The sequence below is a fragment of the Malurus melanocephalus genome, unplaced genomic scaffold (genome assembly GCF_030028575.1).
Source record: "Malurus melanocephalus ecotype Western Australia unplaced genomic scaffold, MMel_1.1 scaffold_411, whole genome shotgun sequence".
In the NCBI taxonomy this organism is placed as follows: domain Eukaryota; kingdom Metazoa; phylum Chordata; class Aves; order Passeriformes; family Maluridae; genus Malurus; species Malurus melanocephalus.
In genome coordinates, this window is record NW_026623643.1 from 399,190 (window position 1) to 415,567 (window position 16,378).

The 16,378-nt window shown below is 52.6% G+C and overlaps 1 protein-coding gene across 1 annotated transcript in view; it reads left to right on the forward strand.

Annotated features, from left to right (window-relative positions):
- The first annotated feature begins 6,886 nt into the window (after positions 1-6,886).
- The window catches only part of RND2 (Rho family GTPase 2), an 18,395-nt gene continuing 8,903 nt past the window's right edge, over positions 6,887-16,378 (forward strand). Inside the window, exons 1-2 of the mRNA XM_057379528.1 lie at positions 6,887-7,062; positions 7,160-7,247. Coding sequence (XP_057235511.1) covers positions 6,961-7,062; positions 7,160-7,247 — 190 coding nt within the window. The 5' untranslated portion in view covers positions 6,887-6,960. The remainder of the gene's footprint in view (positions 7,063-7,159; positions 7,248-16,378) is intronic.

The window sequence follows — 16,378 nt, forward strand, 5'->3', positions numbered from 1 at the left end:
CCCCCGGTCACCCCCCGGTCAGCCTCCAGTCAGCCCCTCGGTCAACTCCCCGTTCAGTCTCCAGCCAGACCCCGGTCACACCCCGGTCAGTCCCCCGCCGCACCCATCCCCCGGCCACCACGGACCATCTTTCTCCACTCCTCCTTTTATATTCCTCCCCCCCAGCCCATCCTTTTTTTCCCCCCCGCCAAATGATTCCTTTCGAACAAACAAAGTCCTTCCTGGAGACATGGCTGAAAGAGCTGTTTTGCTGGAGCATCATTTCCCTGAGTTACTTCTACAATTTATAGTTCGCCAGTCCTGGCGTTTGCGGGGAGTTTGGTGCCCATCGCTCTGCTCGCAGCCCTGCGATGGCTGCGGGCCRCAGGGAGGAGGCACCGGCTGCACACAGGACGGAGGGAGGAACAGAGTTCCAGCCCTGCAACTGAAGAAAAATAAATTAGGCAGCGTCTGCAGACAGATCTCTGGATCCAGCCTCTCTTTCTGTGCCTCCTCCATGAGCTCACTGCCTGGATCCCTGGTCGGCTCCCAGATATCACACTTGCCCTCGGGAATGATGATTCGGTGCTATTTTATGTGTGCAGAGCAGAGCAGAATCCACACCCCAGCTGCCTGTTTTTGGCGAACCCTTCCCTAAACCATCCCTAACAACCCCCAGCCAATGCAGGGTGACTGSTCAACACGYGAGTCAAAGAGCCYCCGAACCAGAAAAATATCCACRGCCAAAAAGRAAGMACAAACCACCTGGAGGATAATCAGYGTGGAAGSTGGGRAAGTTTCTGTGTCATTCCCAGCACAGAATCTGAGCAGGGCAGGGCACTCCCAGCTCTCTGACAGCCCATGTCCAGCTCTGGCCGGCCCAGGGAGCAGCAAACCCTGGTATCTGTGTGTCCTGCGGCATCTGGGGCTGCTCAGGAAGTGGAGCACAAAGACAGGAAAGAAGGCAGGAGGGCAGAGCCTGGGGCAGGCTGCACATCATGTGGATTGATGGGTGTTGGGGTGGGTGCAGGGGGAACAGGGAGGAGATTCATGTCCAGTTGCGTGACAGGACCACAGTTTGCTTTACCCTTTGTCAGCTCTGAGAAATAGATATGCCTTCCTGATGTCTGGGCATTTCCCACATCCAGATAAGCAAGAAGCAATCAAAACACAATCCTTAATCTTTAACTGCTCTTCCTAGGAGCTTTCCTAGCCTTCTTTTTTTTTCAGTGATTCTGAGCTTGCAGATCTGGGATCCCCAGCTGCCCCCTGCCTACTGGGGACAGGACACCAGTGTGAAACAGCAAAGGAGCATTAGCTGGAGAAAACTAGTTTCCCACTGGATTTGGTGGTCCCTGCTCTAGCCTGTTTTCCAGCAAGCTCTCTAAATGTGATTTTTTGCTGCACGTGGCCAAGGCCCTTCTGAATGGTGATTACAGACCGAGGTGGGCACAGGTCACTGAGCTAACTGCTCTCATTCTCTCTCTGCCAGACTCTCAGTTTTACAGCAGCCCTGCACCTCCCTGTAGGCTGCTATCCTGCTTTTTCCAGCCTCCTGCAGTCCCCCCAATCCCCTGAAAGGGGTTGAGAAGGATGTGCCACAGTAGGAGCAGAGCCAGCTCCCCTGTCTGGCCCTTAGTTCCATGTCCTTCTATTTCTAGATAGGGCTCTAGCAGTCCCTCTCCTCTGCTCTCAAGGACATTTTAACAACAACCAGGCAGGAGATTAAAAAGTTGGCAGCAGTTTTCTCATCAGCAGGCAGCTGCCAGTGCCTGCTCCCAGGGCTCTGTCCGGACAGAATCCCAGAGGATCAGGCCCACAAAAGCCTTTGCTCACAAGATGAAGCTTCCTGAGACCCCAGTGGGGMCAGGGGCTGGCTGATGGTCATGGGGTTGCTCCACACCACAGATGAGCTGCTCGGAGCTGGGGCACCCCATTCCAGCCCTGGCCCTGGTGCCTCCATCCCCCTGCTTCTGCTCTGCTGGTGCTGCCCATGTTCCCCAAGCCCCCCTGCTCCTGGTCCCCCTGCTGCAGGCCAGGGTAAGGATTTGGCTCAGGAAGAAGCTGTGGTCAGCCCCCATGGGATGCCAGAACTCATACACCCGCTTTCAGGGCTCTATATTTTTGTATCCTGGCTCTACAGCAAGTGCTGACTTCGATCCATCTACCTGGATTTGTTGGAAACTCCAGAGAAAAATCCCTGCTGCCTCTGTTCTGCCTTTTCCCACCTGTGTCTGCAGAGTGTCAGGATGCACAGAGAGGTAGACGCAGACAAGATGTCCCACCTGAACGCTGTGCCTCCTGGGTGACACCGTGCCTGTATCACAGTAAATTACACTTGGATTTGACAGGTAGAGCAGCAGGTGGAAGAGATCTGACACARCCCCTCAGACATACCTGCCACTCACAGCTGCAGCTCCCTGCGCTGCTGTTTTGATCACAGAGACAAATGGAGGTGGTTGTCAAGTGGTGACTGAAGCTCGGTGGACGGTGGTTCAGACTGAAGAAATCCTCCCAGCACAGAACATCATTCCCACAASACATGGAATGGCTTCTCCAGCCTTTTCCCCTGCAGCAGAGGCTGCGGATGTGCAGCACGAGTGAACAGCACGGCTGGCACGGGGCCAGTTTGAAGGTGTGCACAGAGCAGCATCCCACCGTGTTCTCCTCTGGAAGGAGGCACTTTCTCCGCTGCAGCCCTTGCAGAAACCGTGTGGAATGAGAATCCTTCTTAATGTCAACCTTCTGCCATGGAATCAATAATTTACTGAGGATTACAGCCCCRAAATTACAGGCTTAGCACACCCACATGCTGCGCATCCGTGAGAAGCCCATCAGCGTGTCTCACCTCGCTGGAAATGCACGGCCTTGCCTCAGTGGGCTGAGGCTTTCAGGACTACAGCAGCATGGGGCAGGGTGGCTGTGCCTTGCATCAAGACCCTGTTTTCTCTGCACCACAAACATMTTTTCTGCTGTCTGAGGGCCCTGGTCGCTGGCAGGTTCTGGCATTGCCGTGCTGCAGCAGTGCCAGCTGCTTGCTGTTCCCCTGGCTCAGCCCAGGAACAGGAGCAGTTTTGCAGGGAAAAGCAAGGTGGGACTGAAACACATCAGGGCAGAGGCAGGACCTTCAGCTGAGCTCAGCCTGGCTGGGCTGGTCTCACACAAGAGCAGGGACCTTGCCACCAGCCTGCAGCCCCACAGGCACAGGCATACACAGCCTGGAGGATGCTGCCTCGCTGTGCTGGGCCTCCAGAAAGGAAGACTTTAAAAACTTGGGTTTTCCCCCAATTTGTGTTCGGGATATGCGATTCATTTCTCAAATTAAATGGAAAAGAAACTGAAGGGTTGAGGGTTTATTTCTGTCCATCCCTCATCCACCGTCTCCACCRCTCTTTCACTGACATGAAAAAGAATTGCAAAACTGCACGTATGATTTCAAATGTGGAGGCAGTGGAGGTGACTCCGACTGCTGGAGAAGCCCTTTCCACCCAGGACCTCTGCCAGGGAACTCTCAGCTGGGCTTGCTGTGTCACCCTGGTGCCATGTGCTGGACCAGAGCCACGCTGGCAGCTCTGGCAGAAACGGAGGGATGGGGATGATGGGGGGGGTGCTGCACTGTGCCCACCCAGAGCGAGGTGAGGGAGAGGACAAGGAGCTGCAGTTCAAGTAGCCRGATCCAGTGTGGGATAGGACGTGGGGCAAGGAGGTTTCTGCACCCAAGAGGACAGAATCAGTCGTTTTCCTCCTCCACCCTAATCCTGTTTTTATGCCTTCACACTGCAAGGTCCTGCCCYTCCAAGGAGCCTCCTGTTCCCTGGAGCACAGTGCCCAGCTGTGGTCAACCCATGGAGCCCCCCAGACCCCCCATTCCTCTCCAGCTGCTGAACTCTAAGGAGACATCTGGAGACAGAGAGGGAGAGAAAAGGTTCACTCCAGAGGAGTGGTTCAGGGGCTCCACATCTCTGTCTGATACAGAGAAATCCGCAGCAGTAATTGAGGCATTGTGCTTCCTCAGCCTCTAGCACACATGCTCTGACTGCAGTCTTTCCAGCTGAAGCCCTGGCAGCTGAATGCCTCCTTGCTTTAATCCCTGAGATTGCTGAAGGATGCTGCTTTCATCTGATAGCATTTATGGACAGTTATAATGAGCTTTGGCTTGCTGAGATAAATTAAACTGCTCACCCAGAGGTGCAAACTTCATTAATGCCAGCAGTGAGTCAGATCAGTGCTATTCTAGCCCAGAATGTAAACAGGCTGGACACATGAAAGGGGATTTGGCTGGGATTTTTTTTTCTCTTTCTTTTTTTAACCTTCCTAATTGCTGCTGATTTGTATTGTTTTGCTGCATCTCTGCTGCTTTATCACCTCTTTATCTTCTTGGGGAAAGCATCAAATAACACACCACTCTGGSCTGAACGATTTAACTCCAAGTGTCCATAGCTGGCAAAACACTACAGCTTGGCCTGGAAGGTTTCTAGCTCTTTCCCATATTTGACAAGTCCAAAAAGATATTTAAGACTAGATCTGGTGGGAAACTGAAGCATATCCCTTATTTCTGTCCCAGCTYAGAGGCTGGGAAATAAGACATTGCACGCTGAGAGAAATGTCACAGAGGAGATGGGTAAACAGTGAACAATCATCATAAAAATCCATGAGGCTGTCACTGCATGATGTGATGAGCAGGAGCTCTGTCCGTGCTCACAGGGTGACACCAGTGCACCTCTCTCCAGCCATGKGAGAGAGTACAGRACATTGCTCACTCAGTAATTCACTYCCTCATCACCTTTCAAATTAGACCCAGAGCCTATGATTAGGCACAGGACCAAACTTTGGGGCTCTGTGTATCAGAAGAAGATGCCACAGGCTCCAAATTTCAGCCTGTGAGTCCTTCAGAAACACTGGTTTCTCACAGTGTATTTTCCCAGTGCAGGACGCGCTCCAGTTTCTCCGTACAGGAAACGRCACAAATGTAACACAATAAATTTAATTCATCATAGCAATTAAGACCTTGAGAGCGTGGATCAGCAAGGGAGGATCCAGCCACTGGGGAAAGCGTTTCCAGGAGCCAATGTGTGAGAGCCATCTGTCGCCTCTCCACGCACAGTGACAGTCACAGCATGTCTCTGCAGCCTACTTGGAAAATCCACACGGTGACAGTGGCTTGTTGAGCACAGTCTGCGAGTGTTTCCTGCCAAGAGGGGCATGTGAGGCTCAGCAGCGATGGTGCCCAGCAGCCCTGAGCATGAGGGGCGACTGCTTGGGGAAGGAAAACATCGCTGGTGGGTTTGCCAAGGTCTGAGTGCTCCCTGCAGAGAGCRTCCTGCCTCCACTGAAGCAGGGCTTCAACAGTCTGGTTGGGAGTAAAAACCTAATTCCTGCTGAGAAATGCTGTCAGAAAAGGGAAAAGCTTGCTCCAGGTGACACTGATGGCTTCCTCACGCTCCTTTACCTGCAGTCACAGGACAATTAACTTTTCTTTCCATTATTCTGCATAAAAATGGAGACATGCAGACATAGAAGAAGGAAAAAAAAAAAAAAAAACCTACAGGCCTTACAGAACCTGTCACAGTGCTGCAAAGGCTCCTTTCACCAGGGAGGGTTGGAGGAAATAAGCATGAGACAGTCACTCACTGTTTTGCCCAAGGCAAGACTGAGAGGCCCGGAGATGCTGCAGCAAAACCCACAGCAAAGCTGCAGAACAAGGAACTGACTGAGCCAGTTCCTGGCCCACAAAATGCAGGAATCAGACCAGCTGAGGACAGGAACTACAGCGATTCCAGGATTACCTCATCTCCTTGGACCACCTCATCCCTTCACTTTCAGGTCTTCTCTGGTCTGTGATGAGGAGGTGGGACCTGAGTTCTCATTTGACCAGCAGAATGTGCTACACACACACCTTCAGCCCTGCTTGCACTTGGCTCCTGTCCYAGTGGTGCATCCTGAGAGTGTATCCTGAGATGAAGGACCTGCATGGCTTGTGAACACCTGGAGACATCCAAAATCCTGACTGAGGCTGATGTATCATGGGGGGCTTGGCTGGCAGGGTTTTCAGAAGACCAAGCAGGACCTGAAACCACCCCTGCCATGCCTTGCACCCTGTCTTTGCCCTTTATTTGTCCCAACATTATGCACAGCACCAATATTTATAGACAGAAAAATGACTGTGATTTCAGCAAAAACAATCTGCCCCCTCATTCCATTAATAATCCGGTTTCACTGCCAAAACATTTTAATTTCCATTTCTCCAGGCCTGCTTTGTCTTCCTGGTGTCTATTTTTACTGCATTTTGTGACAGGCAGCTTGTCAGTTTGCCATTCAGGTGCATCTTTCTGCAGCGTGGCCGGCGAAATATYAACAGCAGAGAAGCTTTTCTCAATGATTCTTCTAATTAGATTCACTGCCTGTAATTTATAGATGCACTGTGCTCAAGGAGGAACAGAAGGAGAGCAGAAGTTGCTGCCCTCTCTGCAGAGGGTTGTGAGCCGGGCCGGGGTGCTGCAGCCGCTGCAGGGATCGCTGTGCTGATGTCCCCCGGCCACGGACACCGGGGATGCGGGATGTTTTGAACGCACATGAGGCGGAATGCCGGGTGTCCGCGTTCCTCGGGGAGCAGGTCCCGTTCCCTGGGAGAGCAAAGGGCATCTCCCGAGCGGGGAGCGGTGCACCCGGGGGTGTGGGCCGAGCCCTGTGCAGGGACCACGGTGGTGCCCACCCGGTGCGGATCCTCCTCCTCCTCGCTCCGCACACGCCGCGTCCCGGGGCTCGCCACGATCGGCGGCAGCACCGAGAGGACGGCCCGAGGGGCGGCGGGGCCGGCGGGGGGCGGCTCCCGGGGCCGCGGCCGTGGCGGCTCGGCCCTGCCCAGCGCCGGCTCCGCTCCGCGCCTGGTTGGTGCCGCCGAGGCCGGGGGCGCGGCCAGGCCGGGGCCGGCCCGGTAAAGCCGGCGGTGAAGCGGCGGCGCGGGCGAGGCGGCCCCGCACCATGGAGGGGCACCTGGCGCGCTGCAAGATCGTGGTGGTGGGGGACACGCAGTGCGGCAAGACCGCTCTGCTGCACGTCTTCGCCAAGGACTGCTACCCCGAGGTGCGCCGGGCGGGCGGGAGGGAGGGCGGGCAGGGCGCTTCCCCCTCACGGCCTCAGCTCACCTCAGCTCACCTCTGCTCTCCCCTCCGTCCCTCAGAGCTACGTGCCCACYGTCTTCGAGAACTACACGGCCAGCTTCGAGATCGACAAGCAGCGCACCGAGCTCAACATGTGGGACACCTCAGGTGGGCCGGGGGCGGTGCGGGGGGCGGCGGGGCCGGCTTCAATCGCTGCGAGCGGCCGGGCTCCCGGAGCCGCCGGGCCGGGCTGGATGAGGGGGCAGGGACAGCACCTCCGAGCCCTGCGAGCCTCCGGGCTGGCCCCGGTGCCGTGCCGTGCCGTGCCGTGCCGTGCTGTGCCGTGCCGGGAGAGCGCTCCCTTGTCCCGCAGCCGCCGCGGCCTCTCGGTGCTGCAGCGATGTGCGGGAGACAGCACGGGGTAACGAGAGAAGCGGCTCCGGCTGCCGGGGAGGAGGGAGAATGCTCCCTTGCCTCCGGAGGGGTGCCCTGGCCTGTCATTGCCTGCTGCCACGGGAGCCTCTGGGGTTCTCTGGCGTCTTTTTGGCTCGGTTTGGTTTTGCCTCTTTGTGTCCTCAGTTGTGGTTCTGCGCAAAGCCTCAGGCACAGCTGTCCCAGCCCACCGAGAGCCGTCCCAAACTTTGTGCTCTCTGTCAGTGCACGCATGAGTTGCGAGCGAAGCGCTTGATGTGGAGCTAATAGAAATAGTGGCATCCCACAAAGTTCACATGCACTTCTAATTTACCTTCGGATTCCTTTGTAGAGGCAGTGCAGCTGAATGCTGTGCTCTGCTGATGAATATTCATCATGTGTTCGCTGATGCTCTTTCCCCGTATTCTCATAATTTCTGGAGTCCTGATGACAATTGAAGTCCTCTCAGTGTCCGAGAGCAGTAGTAAATTAAACCATAACCTAGGACTTCCTTTGCTGTTGTTCATTCAGAWTCCTTGCTGTAATTTTGCATTTATCAAATGACAGCTGTAGGATCAGCATAGCTCTATCTAGAGTAGTGGTTTTGCTGAGTCTTGGACAAGCTCAAACATGTAAAATATGCCTGAGTCTTCTTCTGGAGCTCCTGACCCAGGATACCTCGCTTTTGCTAATTTTTATTCCATGAGATGAAAAGGGTATTAGGGCACAGACTCCTGGGGCTGGAGCTGTGGATGAAGTTCTGGCTCTCAGCGCTTGGCYGGGAGCTGTGCTTGAAGCACAGAGTGGTGGTTACAGCATAGAAGCCATGGMACAGTGCTTGGTGCTGGGCTGATGGGTGTCTGAAGCCCCTCAGATGTGGCCACAGGGAAACCATCCTGGCTGGAACCTTCTCCTTGGAGCTGCTCAGGGTATGCCAGGACTAAGGGGTGGTTGACCTGGTGTCACTGTGATATACATGAGTGTACACCGACAGCTTCTTCWCCCATGATTTCCAAACCATGGGCTTCTGCAACCCTGGGAAACTTATTTTTGCTAGGCACTGAATGGATTTGCTCTTGAGTATCTGTATTTGATATAAAAAACTTCACCTTTGGAAGCACRTTTGAAGCATTGTCTACTTCTCAGGAATTCTCCAGAATGAGTTGCTTTGCTTTTACAAATGTTTAAAGAAAAGGACATGATGAAAAGTCCTTAAAGCTCTATGTATGTATCTGATACCTGCATCTGATGCTGTCACACATTCATTTTTCCCCTTGCGACAAAACATATTTTTCCAATATTTATCTCTGTAGCCAAAAGGAAATGGACTTTGATTTTTTTTTTCTCTTCTGCTATGAAAAATATCAGGCCTTTTTAACAGCTTTGCTTTAGATAAGAGTCCACCTGGTAGTTTTCCAGCTAAATTCCCTTTGATTTGAAATACACAGGAGCTAGTTCCTAATAAACAATCCTGCAAAGCACTGTACAGCAATTTTCCCTGGTAATCAAACCGAAATTTTTAGCTGCAAACCACTGTTGAGTTTCCATTACCCTTCGGAGCCTCTTATAAATGGCAGCTTTGGCAAAAGAAGTTTTGCACAACAGTGAGTTGTACCAGCTGAGCTGAAGGGATCAGGAGTAGCTTATTACCCACTACATGGAGAATGACAGGCACTTCCACTGGTGGGCACTTCCCCTTCTCTCTTTTAAGCTGCTTTTCACATAGAGGTTTATTGTTCATGATAAATCCCATCCCAGCAAAAGTGAAAAGGGAGATGTTGAGAAAGGGTGATTCTGACCTGAGGAGGAGAACAGTTTCTATTTTAAATGCTTGCCATCTCTTAGATGAGTAATTGGAACTGAAATTCCCCCAGAAATCAGCAGAGACCTGGAAGGAAGCAACGGAAGACTGAATGGCTCCCAAATTGTATTGGGACCTCTCACTTTTAAYCCTTTGTCCGTTGATAAAGTTTTCTGAGGCTGAAGGGTAACTCTGGACAGTTTCCAGCACCGAGAGCCCTTCATACGAATGAAACCTGTGGTGTTCTGACAGGGCAAATTCTGGGACTCTGCACTGTCTCAAATGTGCCTCAGATCTGGGAATGTACCAGGGAGAAAATCCCCATTTCCAGCATCTGCAGGTGCTGGTTGTGTTTCACGTTTGTTTCCATTTGTGTCCCAGCTCAGGATGGACCGTGGGAATAAAATTGCTTCGGGTGCCATTTCACAGCATGTCAGGAGTGTCCCATCCCTGCTGTCCCCTGGGATGCCTGTGCTGCATGCTGTGTGCTAAAGGCTCCGTTAAAAAGCACTTTGACATCCTTGTCTGTGAGGGAAGGGCTGCAGAGCCTGCCAGCTGGATGGGGGAGACTTGGTTCCATCTCCAAGGACGGCCCATGCCTTGGAACTGAAATTCCTCCAGAAATCAGCAGAGACCTGTAGAGAGGGGCTGGATATTGTTTTTTACTTTTTTATTAATTCCCCTCGGCCCACACTTGCTTGAGGAAGCAGAACCTTACAGAGGACACGGTGCTTTGCTCTCTTCTTGCTCCCGTTCTGGCAAATTCTTTTTGCTGCCTGCTGGCTGAACRTGCTCGGCACAGAGACAACTCCTCTGCACAGCCCTGGTATCTTGTGGTGAGGGAAACTCCTGTTGGGTTGGATGTCTGATGGTTGGGAGCCTGTTCCCAAAGGGCTGGGTGCCTCTCAGGACCCAGCAGGACTCAGAGCTTTGTTCCTCGGGCAGCTGGAGGAGGGTGGATGGCCGGGGATCATTAGCGATGCTCCGCAAGGAGTGGGTGAGTTTCGTTTCAGTGACTCAGGTCTGAGGGAGCATTGTTACCCCAGGCGTGCACGGGCTGGGAGCCTTTCCTCAGCGGTGCAAAGCTTCTATCCCCGTGGGATCAGGGAGTGTCCCGGGCTCTGCCCAGCTCCGGGAGATCTAAGCAGAGCCACTGTGGTGCTGAGCAGGTCTGAGAGCCTTCAGTGAGCAGGCTGCCCTGAATCCCAGGAACCAGAGCTGCCCTGAATCCCAGGGACCAGGGCTTTCCTGCATCCCAGGAACCAGGCTGTCCTGCATCCCGGGGACCAGGGACCAGGCTGTCCTGCATCCCAGGGACCAGGGCTGCTCCACTTCCCGGGAACCAGACCTGCCCTGAATCCCAGGGACTGGGGCTGTCCTGCATCCCAGGAACCAGGGACTGGGGCTGTCCTGCATCCCGGGGACCAGGGACTGGGGCTGTCCTGCATCCTGGGGACCAGGGGTGCTCTACATCCCAGGGACTGGGGCTGCCCTGCATCCCAGGAACCAGGGCTGCTCCACTTCCCAGGGACCAGGGCTGTTCCACTTCCCAGGCACCAGAGCTGCTCCACTTCCCAGGGACCAGAGCTGCCCTGCATCCCAGGGACTGTGCTTGGAGCGTTTCCCACCATGACTCTGGCATTGCCAGTGAACCCGCTGGACTGGCCCAGAGCCCCTTTCCTGGCACTGAGTGCAAGAAAGGCAAGAGAGGAGCTGCTGCTGCCCAGTGCCTTGGCAAGGCCAGGGTGCTGCAGCACAGATGCTGGCAGGTCTGAGGCTTTACYCTGTCCTTAGGCAGACTTTTTGTTCTGTTTTCAATCATAGTGGGGAGGAACCTACACCGTGCCTTGCAGTTCTTTGCTTCTGCTTCACCCCCCTGTGCTGGGAGGTTCTGCCTGTCTGCTGTGCCAGAGCAGTGAGTGACCTGAGGCCACCGAGCTGCTCGGTGCATCTTTTGCTGATGCAGATCCAGCTGCAGAGCAGAGCTGCCTGCTTCTGGAAGGGACATCTTTGCCAGTGCTCAGTGGGAGATCCAGCCTGGCACTGTGCCTCGCACAAGGTCACTGTTGCCTTGGAAAGCTGCTGGAGAGGACTTTGTGGGCCATCAGGATGCAGCGTGCTGGAGAGTGTGGCACTGTGGCAGTGTCTGCTGCAGCCTGCAGCATTGCAGGGGTCAGTGCCCACCGGTTCAGCAGTGCCCTGCTCAGCTCTGAGCACAGGAGCTGTGTGCCTGCCAGCCCTCCACAGCCGCTGTCTCCTCAGCAGATGTGCTTTCAAGACAAGAATAACGCTGTGAATTGCAAATCCCCCTCCGCCTCCCTCTTTGCCTGCGCTCAGCAAACAGTCTGCCTTGGAATGGCCTGTGTGGGAACCCACGGGCTGTGATAACAGATCCTTCTTTAAGGGAACTGCTGAGGAATGTTGATGAGATTAGAGAGCTGAAAGGGGCTGAGTTTAGCAATGGCATCTCCATGGATGCTGCGGCTGTCTGTGCCTGGATTCCCAGCGTGCAGCTCCACAATTGCCATGGCTGCCTCTTCCAAAGTGCAACAACGAGTCCTGTCTCGGGAAGAGTTCAATGCCACTTGCTCTCTGAGGCAGGGAGAAAACGTGGGGCTGCCCTTTCCATTCCAAAAGAGCTCCTCCCATGCTTCCTGTTGAGACTGAGAGCCTAAAACCAGCATGCTTGTGCCGTGCCTCAGCACAAATACGTAGTTAATCCTAAAAATATGTGCAGCTGGGTCACATTCTCACGCAGGTCAGCAACCAGTCAGGCAGAAGTTTAAAGGTTGCAGCAGAAATGCTGGTACTGATGTGGGTGGAGGATAGACCTTGAGGAGACAGGGCAGGGCAGTGCCCAGCAGGATCATCTCAGTGGGCTGGGCATGGTGTGGGGGGCTCAGGGTGGAGGTTTCAGTGATTCCCCTACCCTTTGTCCCTTACAGATCTGAGAGCCTCTGTGGGGCCATGGGATGTCCTGGGAGTTATGGGGTGCTGAGGATCAGTGTCTTCAGTGACAACCTGCTGTGACCTTGTCAATAAATGGAGCAGCTCCGCTGTTCTGTGCAGTGGGTTTGTTCCCAGCTCAGGTGCAGACCCCTTCCCCACAGCCTGAAGGAGATCTGCTCTCTCCTGCTCTGCTCTCTCCCTGCTCCTTTTGCCCCAGATTCCAAAGATAAAATCTCCACTTCATTAAACTTTGCAAGTGTACAGGCCCAGCCTTCCCTGTGGGAAGAAACCTTATCTGGCAGTTGGGGAGGGATCTGCTGCTTGTGAACAGCAAACCTGAAAATGTGCAGCGTTTCACCGAGATAATTGTGCTCATTCAGCCTGGGCCRTGCTCCCCAAGGGCAGAATGTGCTCTGGCTGTGCTGTGGGAAGCTGTTGCCACTCTTTTAGTCCTTGTTGCACCCCACAGAAAAAATGGCAGGCAGCTTGTGGCAGTGCCAGCTGTCCTTGTGGCGTGGTGAGAGTGACAGGAAGGGACTTCTCACCCTGATTTTTGTCTCCCTGATCAACTGCTGTGGGTATGAGGGTGAACAGGCTGGGTGGGCTCCTCAGAGCCAGTCCTTCCATTATGGGATACAAGCCTTGGACAGTGGAGATTTATTTGCCTTGGTGAACAAAAAAACCTTAAATAAATAGATAAAATACCTTAAATAAATACCTTAATAGAAACCCTAAAAAAATATATACAAACCCTGAATAAATTAAATAAAAGAAAGCCAATTCACAGGGAACTAAAGCCATAAACCCCCTTAAAAAAAAAAAAACAAACCAAAAAAAACCCCTCCCAAACTATACCCATTACTATGCGTGACATACAAATAAAAACTAATTTTTAATTATTTCAATTCTTATAAAATAAAAAAAACTTCTTTATAATAAACAACTTTACATACAAAAAAATCCCACTTAAATAAATAGATACAATTAAATACAAGAAGGCCAGTTCTAAAAGCATTTAAAAAAAAAACTGAAAGGAACTAAAGCCATGAAAAAACCCCAAAACAAAAACAAAAGAAAAAAAACTCAACAAACTCCAAACTATACCCATTACTATACTGTTGCCAGTATAGTAATGGCAACATTAAACACAAATAAATTGTACATTATACACAAATTGTACATTATACGCAAATAAAAACTAATTGTTAATTATTTAAATTCTTACAAAATACCAAACTTCTRTATAATATACAACTTTACATGTTAAAAAAACGCCAAAAAAAATCTATATCTCCACCACTAACACACCCAGGAGCCAGCAGGGACTTCTGCAAGGAGCTTTCAGACTTCTCACAGTTGCTGGAGGGAGGATTTTGTCTGAGCAAGTTTCTCTGGACCACAGGTGGCTGCATTTGAGGCAGGACACTGGGGTGGGATGAGGCAGAAACGCTGTGTGCCTGGGGATTCCTGCACCGGTAAATCCAGCAGAACAGCCTCCTCCTGAGGGGCAGGCTTCCAGGAATGACATCTGGAGGAGGGCCCAGAAATGCCACCTCAGCCTATGCAAATCCCAACCSCTTCATCCTCAAGGTGTGCCAGCTGGGCTCTTTAGTAATTCACTAATTTTTATAYGTGCAGTGTAAGAGTTAGGAGCAGAGGTTAATTGTCCAAGCTGATGGGGTGKTTTTTTTTTCAGTTGTTGTGCATTTATTCTGTATCACGGAGCAGTTTCCTCCTTTCCTGTACTTCGGGGGTTTGCAGTGATGTTGCACAAGTGAGACAAATGTCAAAGTCCAGGACAGAAGGTTGTGAAAGTCCTGGGGTTGTTGACTTGGTCCTGCTTTGGCAGCTTTGTCCTCTTACCCAGAGTTTGGCTGGACCGTGGGTGGGATCTGTCTGGCAGAGTGGACATCTCTGTCATCTCTAAAGGCCAGAGCTCGTCTGGATGGGGAGGTGACCCAAAACTCTTCCATTTATTGATGTAGCCCTCCAGAAAGCTGGGCTGAATTTTTATTCCATTCCATTTCCTGCAGAAAGCAGCACTGCTGGCTCTGTGGGGAGAATTCACACTGAGCCCTCCAAGACAAGAGTGCTGCTGAGAAATTGAGCTCTTGGCAGTGCTCATCTCTGGTTTTAGTCCAGAGCAKGGCAGTGAGATCCCCTTGCAGAGCAGATCATGGCTCTGCACCCCCCCTGGTTTGTAATGCCTGATTGTTGGATGGAGGGTGCCTGTGTGAGCAGGCTCGTTATCTCTAGAACAGTTAATAAGGAACAAATGAAGATTATCACAATGTTGATAGAGATGAAACAGCATATTTCCATCCCCTGCCCAAGAGTGGCATCTCTGAGCTGTGGTGSCAGGAATTCAGGATCTGTGAATGATGCCTGATGGTTTTTGCTTTTTAATTTTATCTTTTTATCACCTTAACCGTGTCTTACCTCATAATTATAAACTGGCTGTCAAGGCAACACCAGCCAAGAGGAAACAGGAGCTACTCATGCTTGTACCCACCCCTGAATTTCAGACAACTGGGTGAATTTTATTTTTAAGCGGGCTGTTGCCTTGCTCCAGTTTTTTCTTTAATCATGAACAGATGCACATGGGTCCTGTTTCTTGCAAACCTGGATGTGCCGAGTGGGAGAATGACTCAGGCAGCAAARGAAGGCTGAATCTGCAGGCACAGCAGCCTTGGGCACGTGTGTTTGGGAGTGCCAGACTGGGGGTCTCTGGGGTGTCTTTCTGGAGTGTCTGAAAGGTGTCAAGTGCTCAGAATCAATAAAACTGGAGAGCTAGAGGTGAAGGCAATGAGGAGTTTGTGGGTTGTTGGGTGGGTTTTTTGGGGKTGGTTTGTTATTTTGTTTAAATTGTCATATGTAATGAAAAAGTAATAGATGCAAAACCTAGAAGAYTGATCACCCAAACAGAATTCCCTTATTCAGCAGGGATGTCTCCAGAGCAAACTGGGGATTGCCAGTGCAACTCTTCTGCCTCCCAGGGCAGCACTGACTGGGTCTCCATGGGTTTCTGTCRGGCTCCTGAGGTGGCCAGGAGCTGCTCCTTCTGCAGCCAGGAGTGCTGAGGTGCCAGCCGAGGTGCCAGGGGTGACTCCTGCTCTTGGGGGTAGGAGCAGAAAGTTAATGAATGCAGAGCAAACTTTGATCTCATTAAAAAGATAAAATGTGCTTCCCTCCCTTCAGCTCCTCCTGCCAGCATGGGAATCTCTCCTCCTGTGGTCCCAGGTGATGAGATCGTGATTCCTGGCACTGGGATGAGGCAGAGGTGATCCTGTAGGATAATGGGGGCTGTCAGCTGTCGGAGGGGCGGGCTGGCTGCTGAGGAGCAGCAGGTTGCTATGATACAGTTTGCTGTGGCAATGCCTGYGCTGAATGAGCCCAAACTGCCCCTACAAAAGGAGCATTCCTCGGCTGGGAGGGGGTAGATTTATCTGAAGTGTTTATGTAAAACCAAGAAGCTGCAGGGAGAGGATGTGYGTGGGAACGTTTCCTCCAGCCTCGGGCCCCTGTCTGGAGGCAGAGAGCCCTGTGTGCGTGGGGAGAGGGCACGGCTCACGTAAAAGATCTGGCTAATTCAAGCATGCAGATCAGCCCTGGATCCCCCATCCTCGTCACCATCCCCATCCCCATGGATCTCATCCCATGGATCTCATCCCATGGATCCCATCCCCATTGCATCCCCATCCCCATCCCCATCCCATCCCATGCCGGGCAGGGCAGGATGGGCACCTCTCGCTGTGCCCCGAGGGAAGCAGGGCATGGTGTGACCCTGCCAGGGCTGAACGCAYCAGTGTGAGCYCGAGGTGAGGTCAGAAACCTCTGAWCCCGGGACACTGGGCTGYCCTGGCTCCCTGCCCGGCATCCCTGTCCCCAGAGCTGTCCAAGGTGCCACAGGGACTGGATCCTTTCCTTTAGGGAACATGACTTTCCCTCTAGGAAGAGGGCTGGGCTCTGCAGAGGTCAGGGTCTGTGCTGATCCCAAGTGCTTCCCTTCCAGTGACCTTGCAGGGACAGACCCATCCCTTCCCTTCCCAGTGCCCTTACAGGGACAGACCCTTCCCTTCCCTTCCCTTCCCTTCCCTTCCCTTCCCTTCCCTTCCCTTCCCTTCCCTTCCCTTCCCTT